Consider the following 15,182-nt stretch of genomic DNA (forward strand, 5'->3'; position numbering starts at 1 on the left):
TCTGGCTATCGTCTGCCGACCTTCTACTTGGCAAAAGGTAAATGACATGAGCTTTCGACTTTGCTGGGTGGCTCCATTTCAACAAAGACAACTCAGTTACAGATAGGTTTCTCTTTTGAAAATTAAGTTGGATATATAGGTCTCCACAATATATGGAGTTATATAATTATATTTATACATGCAATTTTTCTTTTACAAAATAACAGTGATTTTATTATAACATTAAGAACTTATACAAATATGAAAAAGGACATTCGAGATAACATTCAAAAGGTCCTCGATCCAAAGAAACTTAAAAAAAAAAATATATATATATATATATAAGGACAAGTTGGTCAAACTAGTTGCTAGGGCTGGGTTCGGTTCTTTTCGGTTCGGTTTTTTGCCAAAACCGAAACCAAACCGAAATTTCGGTTCGGTTCGGTTCGGCCCAAATTTTTTTCGGTTTTTTTCGGTTCGGTTTTTTCGGTTCGGTTTCGGTTTTTTTTCGGTTTTTTTTTTTTTTTTTTTTTTTTTACTTAAAAAAATGCAAAACAACCACAACATAAGATAGAAATAGAAAATATGACATGTTTCCATCTCTACGTATAAAGTCTCATAAAACTTACTAATTAATCTAAAAACATAAAGTCTCATAAAACTAAAAGTCTTCAAAAAATGAAAATAAAGATTTAAAGTCCAACTAGAAATAGAATCAATCATCAATCAAGTTTAAGTCTTCAAAAAGTCCAAATTAAACATCAAAGTTTAAGTCTTCAAAAAGTCCAAATTTAAACATCACACAAGTCAAATAAACCTTCAAGGTTTCATCACTTCATGTCTTTCATAAGGATTCGACGTGATCATGGAGTGCCGGCTGTCGACTACCTGACGCCCTCCCCCTCCTCCTTTATCCGGGCTTGGGACCGGCCATGTAAGACATAGGCGGAGTTAGATGATATCTACTTTATGCAACAATAATGATCCATATGATCCATTTATTAATTGATTATAATGCTAAATAAGCCCTAAGAACGCCTTTATCTAACTCATTATGACAAAATGCCCCGCAAAGATAAATTAGGAAATAGAAAGATAAAGCTTGGACCTCACTTGGATAGACAGCATTACAATATCAAGTAGCTCCATTCAGGAGGTTAAAAGCCACCTAAACAATGTATCACTTCATGTCTTGCACAAATAAAATCTTCCAAGTCTTCAAGCTCAAGCTCAACGCATAGGCGGCCTAGGAGGCAACATAGCACCTTTCTTTGAGCTTCCCCTTGCCATTTCTACATACAAAAAAAAAGAAAAAAAGAACATGATGTAAAGCAAGCGTGCAACATAGCATCTAGTTAAAAAGTTACTGTCCTTACGGATACATCATTGACTAAGAAGCAAAGGTAAGATACAAAACACAAACTATATGCACAAATGTAGTTATCAACCATCTAGATACCTCATTGATTAAGAAGAAAAAGAAAACAAATTTGCCAAGTGATTATAATGAACTGTATCCTATTCACATGTTTACCAAGAAGCAAAGCAATGACTCTAATTAAGTGCAAAACCTATACACATGTTCAAATTTCAATAGGAAACCACATCAGGGCTTCCTACAGCCATAAATGAGCAAAAGGAAAGTTTCTGAGGTATGTTGGGTTCATGTTATTCCCGAACAAAAACCAAATGAAAGTAAGCCACTCCTGTTCCATTTGGAACAAAAACCAAATGAAATGTACGGGTAATGAACTTTACTTGTCCTTGTGACTGAGATTTCCCTTTTGAAACTTAGTAAATTAGATCTTACTCAATGAAAATATCTCGAAAAAGTAACCACGATCATGATGTAATCACCATTAATTCCAAACTACGCAATACCAAATAAATAAAGAGAACTAAAATACAAATACAAATATGAAAAGCAAATGAAGGATACCAAAAAATCACCTGATTCACAGAAAACAAATAAATTACAGTGGAAAGTTTTCACATTTCGATACGAAATGGATGCAAATTTACAGAAGCTGTAAAACTGAAACTATTAACTTTCTTTGTTTATTTTTCTGTACAATTGAGAAGTTCATGCGAAACAGGAGTAATTATCAAAAGCATGTATCCTATTCACATGTTTACCAAGAAGCAAAGCAATGACTCTAATTAAGTGCAAAACCTATACACATGTTCAAATTTCAATAGGAAACCACATCAGGGCTTCCTACAGCCATACATGCACTTTGAGTTAAGACTTCGTGTCCGGTTGTGGGAAGAAAGACTTCATCAAATAAAATTCATTAGAGTTAAGAACTCGTGTCCAGATGTCGGAATTAAGACTCCATCAAATAAAATTGCGTAGAGTTCAGACATCGTGTCCAGTTATGATATAGCTCAGATCATGCAGGTGAAAAATCACACAATAAATTACATATCATTAGACAAAAATTGAATACATAAACAAATTATCAGATATAGAAAACATGGGAGAGAAAGGTTTAGAGCAAAAACGCAACAGAGCAAATTATCAGATATCAAATTATCCTGTGTAGTACTAAAATCTTATACAAAACATCTGCAGAAGAACCCATCTCGTACACATCTAAGTCACTGGAGATGGAACAAGTTAAAGAAATCAAAGCATCTGCAGAACCCATCTCGTACACATCTAAGTCACTGGAGATGGAACGAGTTAAAGACCATTACGATATAGACAACAAAAATTAAAGAAATCAATCACAAACCATTTACGATATAGACAAATGATCGCAATCAATTCAACAATCCCTACAAACAAACCATATATGTTGACGGAACCAACGAAATTGAAAAAAAAAATCTGCAAAACGCATCATGGGGTGAGAGACTAACCTTGCAAATGAGGGAATTTGTGGGTCGAGACTTGAGCCTTCAAACGGCGAGAAGGAGGAAGTCGTGGGTCGCAGGGGTGACAGATTCAGATTGAGAGTGAGACGGCGACGGCGAGTGAGAGGGATAAGAGAAAGAAAGGTCGCTGAGACGGCGATGGCGAGTGAGAGACAGGTCGCTGAGATGGTGAGAGAGATTTGGAATGACACCGTTCAAGAGAAAGGGAATAGGAAAGGAATGGGTTGCGAGTGAGAGGGATAAGAGAAAGAAAGGTCGCTGAGACGGCGATGGCGAGTGAGAGACAGGTCGCTGAGATGGTGAGAGAGATTTGGAATGACACCGTTCAAGAGAAAGGGAATAGGAAAGGAATGGGTTTTCGGTTCTATTTGGTGTTTAGGGTTTCAGAGTTCTTCAGAGACTGAAGAAGGATTGAATTGAAGGAAAGGAAGGCAGGCGCGGACGAACGAAGCGAACGACACCGTTCAAGAGAAAAACGACGTCGTTTTTCCTTACTTCGGTTTGGTTCGGTTCGGTCCGGTTTTCGAACCCCAGAAACCGAACTGAACTGAACCAGTTTCGGTTCGGTCCGGTTTTACACTTTCGGTTCGGTTTTTTTTTCGGTTCGGTTTTTTTCGGTCTCGGTTCGGTATTCGGTTCGGTTTTTTTCGGTTTTCGGTTTTTTGAACCCACCCCTACTAATTGCTAGGTACTGGTGGATTTGAGAGCAAGACAAGCTCGAGAATAAGCAAAAGGAACATATCCAAGTCTTGAAATCGTCCCTAGCCAAACTCAGAGGACTAAAATGGCACATCAAAGGCAAAGAAACTCCATTCCTAATGAGAAGGTCAAGCACTTCTCAAATTAGCATATACTTCTATACACAAAACTTTAAACACAACGAACACGAAAACACTCTTTGACAACAAGCACTACCGACTCCAAAGAGAACTGACAATAAACCAATTAGTGTGCAACATGAATTTTGTCGGCAACACCATCAGTGAATATTTATTCTAAACCTAGAAGGAGCTGATAACACACCAACCAATAAATTAAATATAGAAAGACTTACAAATAACCTCATTAAGAAAGAAACTTTGAAAACATAAAGAGGAAGGCTAGAAAAATGTGGAGAGGGGTTGAAATGAAAAGGTTTAACTCAGAAATTTTTTATTTTTGTTAAAAGTACATTCTAGAGAGCTGGATGGCATTGTTCTTCATGTGTAGCTACAACTAACTACTGACAAAACAAGTAAACTAGAGAACTTAAATTAATTAGTGGATGAATCAGTGACCAACATCAACTCCATTTCTACATAATAATTTCGTTTTTTTTTTTTTGTATGAACTAACATAAGATAATAATACATTAACAAAAAATAAGTAAACATATTATTGATGACACTAGTACTATATGATTTAGTGATATTTTTCTTCACTCATAAGTGAAAAGTTTTAATTAAGTTCAACTCTCAAAGATAACAAGTTTGAAATCAAATTATTATAGTTGATGCATTGTGTAATTTAGTCCAAACTCTTCACCCCTTACTGTAAAATTTCGTTATGTATAAAAAAACATATCACTGATATACATTGATTCAATTTTGTCGCCCATTACCAGCAAATTATCCCTTCCTCTGTTGTTTATTAAAGTTGAGACGTGAATTAACAACCCAACACGTTAATGTCTGTTTGGCAGATATTTCATTTTAAATGTATTATATTACACTTGTTAAGGTAATATTCAACTTTTTGTATAATTATGGATAATGTCTTACATAGTTGTGCGTGTGTGTGCAGTGGCGAAGCCAGAAATTTTCAAGGGGAGGGACGAAATTTAAAAGCGTACAAAATTCCAAAAAATATGTAGACAACAAAATCCTTTTATATAGTAAAAAATTTAAGTGTCGTTTGTAATGTATTAATACAAACAAGTTACAACTGTTGTCGTTCATAATGTATTAATACAAACAAGCTTACACGTGATGTCACACCCCATTCCTAATTAAAAATAGTTTTTGGGTCTTAATTGGTGAGCCCAAGGGCCCACCCCCTGATATCTTTCCCTTTCTCCCGTACTCCCTCTCTCATATCTCTTCCTTTCTCCCCTCACTCCCTCTTCTGCTCTTCGAAGCACCCCGAGCTCTCTCTCCCTCAAGTCGCCCTCACCCTCTCCCTCTCTACCCGTGAGCAACATCCATACCCACAATCTTATACACACGCACACCCTAGGACCCTCCCAAGCAAGAACTCGAACCGAGGACAGATACGTGGTGCACCACAGTGGCGGAGGTAGAACAGCCATGGAGGGGTTGGGTTTTCCGGGAGGGGAGGGGCTGAACCTGCGCTGGGGTTGTGTTTTCCGACGAGGGGAGTGGCGGACGCCACTCCTCGCCCTCACGTGGCTTCGCCACTGTGTGTGTGTGTGTGTGTGTGTGTTTAACTTTTTTAAAATTGAACAATTGTTTTATGTGTGTACTCATCATTCATAAGAGTTGAACTTAAAATTTGTCACTTACTACTACAAAGAAATGTACTAGAATATGGTGCTAAATCACGATTATCAAACACTAAAATATGGTGCTAAATCACAATTATCAAACACTTGTTCACTAACTTTTTTTAATAGCCTTTTATCAAAAAATATTTTTAAGCCAAACATAGCCAAAGATGAAATCAGTCTTGGATAGAAATTAGTCATATTAAACATGAAAAATAATTAATTAAAATGGCATACACTTGAAATTTGATTCTCTGTACAAAATATTAAGTTATAGTTTGATTTATATTCTCCTTTTGATGAATATCTATTTTATGTGTGTAATGAATTTTTTTTAGCAAACGATATTATCTACACTATATGGGGGAGGGGGTGACTAAGTTTCACAATAGACTAACAATGATGTGGTTCAAATTCGCCTTTGACGATAATCGAACCTAAAACTTTTTACTTACAAATAAAGAAGAATACCATTAGACTATAGTACTAAGTGACTGTAATAAATATCTATCAAATTTCTCTCTCTTTACTCTCTTCGAATGAATTCAAACCCTTTGTAGATCTCTCTTGACTTTGTCAACTATAAACGTTGAGATTACACAAAGCTCAAATGAACAATACCCCTCTTCTTCTACATGAACATGGTTTTCTATTACTACATTTGCAAACGCCTTCTACTAAAAGTTCTATGTATTTTAAAATTTTTAATAAAATTTTTAACCATTAAATTTTGGTTGTCGTATTTATGACTGATCATTAGCTTACAGGTCTTCAAACATTTAACAATAACCACTCTCACGTGCCATCCTCTGTGTAGTTGTGGATTTTAATGAGTTCCAAAACATATTATAAAAGTAATTTAAAAAAAAATAATAATAATTTGTGTGTTTTAAAATAGGTTAGTAGCTTGTATTAAACAAATTAAACTATGTGCAAGTCAAACAATGGGTATTCGTTGACTTTAAGAATAAATAGATTAATATAATAATAATAATAATAATAATAATAACAATAGAATAAATTTTAAGAGTTTAATAAAAAACTACATTACCTTTTCCTGGTACTATTTACTACACATTTATTTGTTATTTTTCATTAAAACTAAAGTTTTTTTGAACTTTTCGTTAGTTTTCCTATAAATTTTTAGAAAGACTTAGCCCCTTAAAAATTGAGGAGAAACTTCTCCTTAAAACTTCTCCTTATAAATTAAAAATCAATTAAAACTAAAATCGTTTTGTCATTGAACAGTATAAAAATGGATAGACAGATCAGGTAAAAGCATTGTGGACCATTTATATATTTTCTATAATTGATTGACTAAATGATCTTAATTTTGATTGATTTTCTACAAAAATAATCTTTACAAAGAAACTTTCAACTATAAATACGAAATTTTAGAAATAGGTCACAAAATATTTCAAGAAGAAACTCCTCATGAACCTTCATAAACTTTCACAATGTTGTTGATTGATGGAAGGAAAGGGAAAGGAAGACAGGAAGTCCCGAGAATCCCGGTTACCGAGGAAAGGAAGTAACTGATTATCAACGATAAACTGTGGGCGGAAAGCGTCAGCAACTGACAAACAAACACGGTCACATTTGAGTTTGAGGAATTTTAAGGCATAGGGAAACTTCCACAAAGTTGACGTATACCTAAATACTCAAGACAAGGACAATGACATGTGGGTCCCTTGCCCTTAGAGGCATATCCTTCCCCTTCCTTCTTTCTTCCCTTCACTTCATGGCTTCCTTTGACCTTCTAGACTTGTGCTAGTCTACAGTGTTGTACAAAGGAAGGAGAATGGGTCTCTCACTACTACGGTCTGATGATATATTTTTTTCTTTCAAAGTCTTTGTTTTTGTCCATTTTGCACTTCTTTTTTGCATACGACTTTCCATTGGTTCCATTCCTAATGATTTCTCCGAATGAAGGAAGAAGTCGGCTTCTTTAAGTACTAATTTGATACTTAGGTGCTTTTATAAAAAGTGGGTATAAAAAAAAAAGCTGAGCTCAAAAAGGTGTTGGTAAACACTTAAAAACATCTTATTTTCACAGTTCTAGGTGAAAAAAAATTGAAAACGTGAAGCATTAAAAATGAAATTATTATCACAACACAGCAGAAACAATTTTTTTTCAAAGCACAACAATACCAAACCAGCCCTAAGTCCGTTGTTCCTCAGTAGCTCAATTGTAGAGTGGTCTGTTGTTAACTAACCGAGGTCACTTAGTACTACGGTCTGGTGGTATTCCTTTACACATGTAAGTAAGAGGTCTTAAGTTCGAATTTCGTGGACAACGAATTCGATACTAAATTAAGTTGCCCATTGTGTGATTTAGTCGAACTCCCCCATTCCTTTAGTATAAAATATATCGTTGTACTCAAAGCATGGAGATTTCTTCAAGGATTGAAGCTTAGAGCAGATTGTGGGATAATTCAACCTAAAATATCTACTCCCCTTCACTCCATGTGATGTCATTTTGAAACATTATCAAACCCCATAATATCTTCAAGGTTAGTGTAGTCTCACATCTGAATTCAACATTGAATTTTTCTCTGCTAGTTTTGATTAGATAGAGTAACTCTAAAAAAAAAAAAAAATTCTTTTTTCACACGTTTTATCTGATGTTCTAGATACTCCAACAGGATCCTCTCTGGATTCTTTTGGTGAGGATCCTAGGGATTCGTGAATCGTGTTTGTTTATTGTACATCGTGCGGTCAATTTTTGTCAAGTACTGTTTATGTTTATTTTTAAATAAAAATATTTAAAATGATTTCTTACCGCACTATATACGATAAACGGACACAATTCATGGATCCCCGGAATCCTCAGAAAGAGGATTTGACGAGGATCTAGACCCTAGATAGTTTGACTATATCTTAGTTTCAAGTATCTTTATATGTAAAATAATTTGAGAAATGTAATAAAATAATCATAGATTAATTTTCATATGACGAACAAATCAAAATTAAATACAAATGATCGATTAAATATCAACGATATGAAGAGACCTATAGGCAAACAGGTTGTGTTTATCGTGTTTGTATCGTTTTTATGTCAAACACGTTATTCTAACAAGTCATGTCGTGACACCACCTAACCCATTAAAATTAAAGGGTTACTCAACTTGAATCATTTTCACCCGTCGCTAAATAAATAATCACATAAAAAAACTCATATGAAATTACTAAATATTAACATTTGACTTCGTAAGCTCCTTTTGATCAACAATAGAACTACAATTTCATTAAGCACTACAATGCCACATATTTATCACTTTCAAAACATATCGTTGTAGACTCCGAAATTATCACCAACAAATTAAAGTTTTGACCTGCAAGGGTTTACGTGATGCTCACTGTAAGTCTCACAAGTTGCACACATACCATGTGACTCATCAAAACCGAACGAATCATCAAGAGTGACACGCGTCAACATTTAACGAAAAATAGTTAAGGAATTATCTTTAATTAACCTTGATTTAATTAAAGGAAATAATCACAAATGAAATGAACGCCAAATCAAGGAGATTGACCAAATTAAGGATGAAAGGTGATTGATTGATTTAATTAAATCAAAGATTATTTAATTGAATCAAGATTATTTGATTTCATCAAATCACGAATAAAGTGCAAATCAAGTATTGGTTCTTTCATCAACAAATTAAGTCCAAATCAAGTCTTGGTTCTTTCATCAATTAATCAAGTCCAAAATCAGTACCAAATCAAGCCTCAATCAAGACATGGAGAGGCCTATAATTGTGAGGCTCCAAGATAAAGAAGAGATACACACCCACACATCCTGAGAAGCTCAAACTCCCAAACACTCTACACACTCAGAAGACTCATAAAACTCTTTGCATTCTTCACCACACTTGTGAAGAACCATCAAACACCACTACACATGCCGGTTCTTCCATCACCTCAAGCCAAACTCTTGCGACTTTCCTTGGTTTGAGAACAAGTCCCTATGACCCTCGAATCTACCACCGTACACACACTTTGCATTCTAGAGATCGAATCAAAGGTTTAACATTTTTTTAATTAGAGATTGTAACCTTAAACTTTCATTAATACAAATATTACTTTGTACACGTACTCTTGTTTCATTTGTCGCTGGAATTTCATGTTGGCAATCATATTACATGAAAAATACGAAATGGGTATAGTACGTGATATAAGAAACAAATATAGTACGTGAAAATTGTTCTACAACTTTGCTAAAAAATAATCTGAAAAACTTGGCCTTTTTTTAAAATATGTTAAAATGTGTCTAAATACGTAAATTTATTGTGTAATATTGAAAAGTTTGTGAAAGAATGTATTTTTAACGTGAATCAACCTGTTATATAACAGAGATTTAACAGGTTGACCCAATAACACACCTGACCCTTAAAGCCTTGACTTGAAACCTCTTATTTTCGTGTCGGGTTAATAGGTTGTGCATGAAATTGTCATGTCTAATAAAGATCATACATTGATGACATATGGATCAAATACTGTTCAACAATTTAGATTTGAAAAATGATCATTTCAACCAATCTCTCAAATAAATTTATAATATACAACTTATATAGAGAATTTGGGTTGCTTCAAGTAGCTTCAGGCTATGAAATGATATTAATGGTTCAAATAAAATAATAAAATATTGAATTGTAATTTGGCAAAAGTGGGTTGCAGGCCAAAAATATGTTTTTTGTCCAATTTATGGATTGGTTGTCACTTAAATTAATTCAATAGACCGAGACAAAATAGGTGCCAGTCGTGGAAGCAAAAATATAGACATTCATGCCATACCAGAATTGGATCGGTGTAAACCGTGAACAGCGTCCCCCAACAGGAGCTGAGTGCGGGTTGGAAGCAGGAAGCATCCCAATAGGGGCTTGGGCTAAGAGGCAACCTAACAGCTTCAGGTCGTGCCTCAACTAGGAGCGATTAAGGTTTTTTCTAAAAAATATCTAGTTTTTGCTTCTATTTTCTTGTTTTCTTTGTAATTACACAATTAAACTTAGAAATATCCAATATACATTAATAAAACATAATATTGTGTATGTATGCACAATATATAATTGAGCTATTTATGCAATATAGGCATATAAAGCAACAATAAATTTAGGGTTTGTGCATCATGACGAATGTTTTCATGCTATCAGGGCTTATAAATTATCGATTTTGTGTTTTAGAAGAACCTGGATTGGATGGAAACGATGAAAGCCTTTGAATGCTAGTTGTAGAAAAACCTCCTCCAAGAATTTTCAGAAGTTCCTTAGCACATCAACGTGAGCGTGCTAATAACATGTTATGAATGCTAGTTGTAGAAATCCACCAACATTAGAAATCCGCCAACATGTTCTGTTGCAGCCCATAACTGATTTTGAACATAATCTATGTTTGAAAAAATTTAATTGGAGCTTAACAAGCATGCTGATAGACTATCGCTGCCCTCTCCCTCTATTTTCTCTGAATAAAATAAAACCTTTGAATGCTAGTTGTAGAAAAATGTCACATCCGTTAAGCTCCAGTTAATTTCTTCAAACATAGATTATGTTCAAAATCTACCAATTGGGTATATCATGGTCAACATTAATATTAGTTGCCTCGAAATTTGAATTTCAAAGATAGATTATGTAATATGGAACCCCATGAACAAACAAGTATTGAATTGAATCGAAAATGGATCCAAATTGAAATTATATTAGGATGGGCAATTTCCTAACAAAAAAAGAGTGTTAAGAATTCAGATAAGGTTTCAAGAAGCTTGTTTCTGCATATGTGATTTCCTCATATGCCGATTCTCAGCTCATAAAGCTTCCAATTCTTCTTTGTGGCGGTGAAGATGACGATAGCCGCATCATGACAGTCCATATCCTTTCAGCAATCTCCATCATCTTCTTCTCGATGTTGGTAGCTAGAGTTATAGGGTGAAGTTAGTGGTTTTGTGTTGGGTTTGGAGGTGATGGCATGGGGCTAGTAGTGACCATTTGTTGGTAGATATTATGCTTTCATGACTTTTTATTGATTTTGGAGACAAAGTAAACCCTAGTTAATTTAACCGATTTTTAACTAGGGCATAATGGATAGTGACATTTTCAATAGGTTGGGTACTTGTTTGGAATGTTTAAAAAAATTGAGACCAATTTGAAATGACACTAAAAGGTTAAGGAATTTTAGGTATTTAAACATTTAAACAATTACATCTATATATATAAAGTGAGCACCCTAAAATGGTGAAACATTCAAAATACCATGAATTGTCCTTTAAGAATTTCATAAATTATATTTGAACCAAAAGAAGCTAAAGTATTTAACCATATTTTTATTTTGAATGAATTTAATATTTAAAATTATAGGAAAAAAAAACAAAAACAAAACCTTTCACGTTAGTGGGTGGTTTCACGTCATTAATTCATTTCTTTTTTTTTATTTTTTTAAAATATTTAAATTAATTATTTAAATTAAAAAATATAAAAATATCAATTGTCATACACGTATGCGTGTGATAAGAGACTAGTTCTTAATAAATTTGGAACTGCAACAATAACTATATTTTAATTTTCATGTATATAAATAAAAACAAAGCTAAAAAATAAAAATAATGAGACGGGATCCCAGGTCGGAACTGGACCCACCGCGGGGGCCAAGCTTTGAGTTTCAAGCATAGAAATCACCAAACCACACGCTTCAATCCATCACACGATGCCACAACATGGATAAATCACAGCCTTTCTTTCCTACCACGTGTCCTCTACCCACTGGCCGAATCATTTTGCCGGCCACATTCTGCCTCTCACCATTATATATTATGAAGGGCACCAAGAGGCCGGCCAAACTTGCTGGTCACTCTTATCACATTGAAGTAAAAGCAAAGCAAAAGCTCTCAAAATGTCACCGGAAAATAAGCAGCAGCCGCCGGACGGACTGAACTACGATGAGACGAAGCTGACCTTAGGGTTGCCTGGTTCGGGCTCGAAACGTGGATTCTCAGAGACCGTTGATATTAGTCTTGGGAGCTCGAGCTCATCGTCGTCAAGAGCAGGGGTGGAATGTTGTGATCAATATAGTGTTGTTGATGGTGGGGACAAAACTCATAAGGCTCCAGCTAAGTAAGTTTGTCCACGTGAATATATTGTACAATTCAGTTACTTGAAAATTGAAATGTTTTACGATATTTCAAACTGCTCTAATCTACGATGATGGGGAATTGAACCTAAGTGAAAGGGACGAACACACTGTCTTGGCCATCTGGCCTAACCCTGAATATTCTTTAACTTATGAGTTTTTTTGTGGGAGTTTTTTTTTTTTTATGATGACGACATGAACATCGAAAAGGGTTTTAAGGACGCTCACATGAATTTTTTTTACTATTTACATGAAAAATGAAATGGATTTTCTTTAATTTTCAAGTTTGTAATGTGATTGATGGAAATTTTATATGATGGTCTACATGATTTTATTGTAAAAAATTACATGAACACTAAAAAGAGTTTTCTTTTAATTTTATTTTTACAATGTGTTTTGATGAAAATTCTATGTGAATATTTCAGGGCACAAGTGGTTGGATGGCCACCAGTGAGAGTTTCAAGGAAGAACTTGATGAACAGCTGCAAATATGTGAAAGTGGCAGTTGATGGAGCTCCATATCTGCGCAAGGTTGATCTTGAGATGTACAACAGCTATCAGCAGCTTTTGGGTGCTCTTGAGGACATGTTTTCCTTCTTAAAAATCCGTATGTATCTAACAACACTATCTGTAGTTTTTTGAGAATTCTAGAATGAATCGGCGCATAATATGTACTGTGCTTTTATCTACTTGCTAAAGATTCACGGCCGAGAATCCAAATGCATAATATGCTTCGGCCCATGTTAGAAAACCTGTAGTTTTTATCTTCTTTTTGGAAACCCATGGTCCCATGTCCTAGTTCTAATGTGTCGTGGCGTATTATTACTGTTTACTGCAGGTAATTACTTAAATGAGAGCAAGCTCATGGACCCTGCAAATGGGGTGGAATATGTACCAACTTATGAACACAGAGATGGCGATTGGATGCTTGTTGGAGATGTCCCATGGAAGTAAGATTTCAATCTCTTGTCTAATGTTGTCAGCTTGTGAATAAAAGACTAAGACCGCAACATTTAAAATATTGGCGATCCTGATTCACAACCAGACAATTAATGTTTTCTAATGTTTTGAGTAAATTGTTCATCATATTTATTCAGTATTGATCCTTTATTTTTCTTTGAACAGAATGTTTGTGGAAACATGCAAGCGGCTCCGGTTGATGAAAAGCTCAGAGGCGATCGGATTAGTTCCGAGGACGCCTCCGCAATGCACAAGCACACACTGAAAAAGGCCTTTTACTGTTTTACATATGATGAGAGAGAGAGAGAGAGAGAGAGAGAGAGAGAGATAATGAAAAATACAAGGAGATGTATGTACAGAGGCTTTTTCTTCTTGTTCGGGGAGTTTTGATTAGATGAGATAGAAAGAAAAAAAAAACTGATAAAAATAAAAGTGATCCGTCTGCAATTCTCTGTAAGTCTGCATTTTGCCATTTTTGGTATTTAATGCACTTCCTTTTGTCACACTTTTTCTTCTTTTTACCTGGATTGTATACTTTATTAGATACAATCTAATAAATTTCGTATATAAAACGCATAATGACTATTTTGGAGTATCAATAAAACAATAATTTCTTAGTTAGTTATCTCGTTTATTGACTTGGCTTGGATAAATTCACTAGATTCAATGACTGTTTAATAAATATTTAGATGCCAACTTGCATATTTTGTCCAAGTGCAGATAGAGGATGGAAAAGTAATGAAAAAAAGTTGTTCCTCTCAATTCTACCATTTTTGTGGGGATTAGGAGGAAAGTTTTCTTCATATTTCTCCATCTTCTACCTTCACATGGATAAAATATTCAAGTTAGCACCCATATTTTTTCAACGTTGGTTGAATCTAAAGGGTAATCAAAACAAGGCTATTGTCTTCATTATTTTATGCGCCGCAAATTTTGAACAACCAAGCACCAAAATCAAAATCCTTTACAAGATTTTATTACCAATTTGTTAATCGTACATTTGTTTTATCTCAATTTTTTTCTCGTAAAGAAGGAAGTGCCGAATGACTATTTCGAAATGTCAATTACAACTTCATGTCTGAAGTTGTCGTTCAACTAAAAGTCACATATTTCTGCTCACATTTAAAGCTTCCACGTGAAATTGGTAAGTTGGGAGATGGACATATTCCATTCTTCTAACTACAAAAATAAATGGAGCAGTGAGAAAACTACATCCAACTGGTTAGAAGTTAGAAGTTGCAAACCTTTATACAAAGCCCTTATATATGCTATTTTCTGGTATCCTTTGAAGTATTTTTCTGCAGCCTCCTATCAGAGAAGAAAAGGCATGGATGCACCACCAAGACAAAGGATGTCGTGCTGCGATCACGTGCAGCGACGCAAGGAGGAGAAAGGCTGCTTCTATGCTTGGTTTGTTTTAATCGTTAAATCTTCGCTTTTCGAATTTTCCTCCTCCATCTTCATCTTATACTTCTGTTTATGGTTGGATTGCGTTTGTGTTGCAGCTTGTTCACGTTGTGCTGCTGTTGTTGCTGCTACGAGACTTGTGAGTCCTGCTTGAACGGGGTCTGCTGTTGCTGCCCTTAGATCTCTTTACTCGAAACATACAATATATTGAGTAAGGAGTGAGTAAATTCTACATTGATGTTACGAATTGATCGACTGTACGAGAACATAAGTTAATGCCTGCATCAAAGAAATGATTCTTTTCATTCCAGTGTAATTACACATTATTTCTTTGCATCGAAATGTTTTTCCACTA

The 15,182-nt window shown here is 34.8% G+C and overlaps 1 protein-coding gene and 1 long non-coding RNA gene across 2 annotated transcripts; one reads left to right on the forward strand and one right to left on the reverse strand.

The window, feature by feature from the left end:
* Positions 1 to 689: 689 nt before the first annotated feature.
* On the reverse strand, positions 690 to 3,280 carry LOC126634290 (uncharacterized). Its single transcript, XR_007627269.1, has 2 exons — positions 2,845 to 3,280; positions 690 to 1,271 (listed from the first exon to the last, which is right to left on the reverse strand). It is a non-coding gene; the product is annotated as an uncharacterized LOC126634290 (long non-coding RNA).
* An 8,871-nt stretch (positions 3,281 to 12,151) lies between these two features.
* LOC126583784 (auxin-responsive protein IAA1-like) lies at positions 12,152 to 15,132 on the forward strand. Its single transcript, XM_050248305.1, has 5 exons — positions 12,152 to 12,444; positions 12,886 to 13,067; positions 13,299 to 13,410; positions 13,586 to 14,830; positions 14,926 to 15,132. Exons 1-4 carry the CDS (start codon positions 12,224 to 12,226, stop codon positions 13,683 to 13,685), a joined length of 615 nt encoding a protein of 204 aa, XP_050104262.1. The 5' UTR covers positions 12,152 to 12,223; the 3' UTR covers positions 13,686 to 14,830; positions 14,926 to 15,132.
* Positions 15,133 to 15,182: the final 50 nt, after the last annotated feature.

Source organism: Malus sylvestris, chromosome 9 (genome assembly GCF_916048215.2).
Source record: "Malus sylvestris chromosome 9, drMalSylv7.2, whole genome shotgun sequence".
In the NCBI taxonomy this organism is placed as follows: domain Eukaryota; kingdom Viridiplantae; phylum Streptophyta; class Magnoliopsida; order Rosales; family Rosaceae; genus Malus; species Malus sylvestris.

Excerpts from the sequence above, each read along its gene's own strand:
- LOC126583784 (XM_050248305.1), top strand. The coding sequence starts at position 12,224 with ATGTCACCGGAAAATAAGCAGCAGCCGCCGGACGGACTGAACTACGAT. Across the intron at positions 12,445-12,885 it reads ACTCATAAGGCTCCAGCTAA|GGCACAAGTGGTTGGATGGC; the intron begins GTAAGTTTGTCC and ends TGAATATTTCAG. Across the intron at positions 13,411-13,585 it reads GTTGGAGATGTCCCATGGAA|AATGTTTGTGGAAACATGCA; the intron begins GTAAGATTTCAA and ends TTCTTTGAACAG.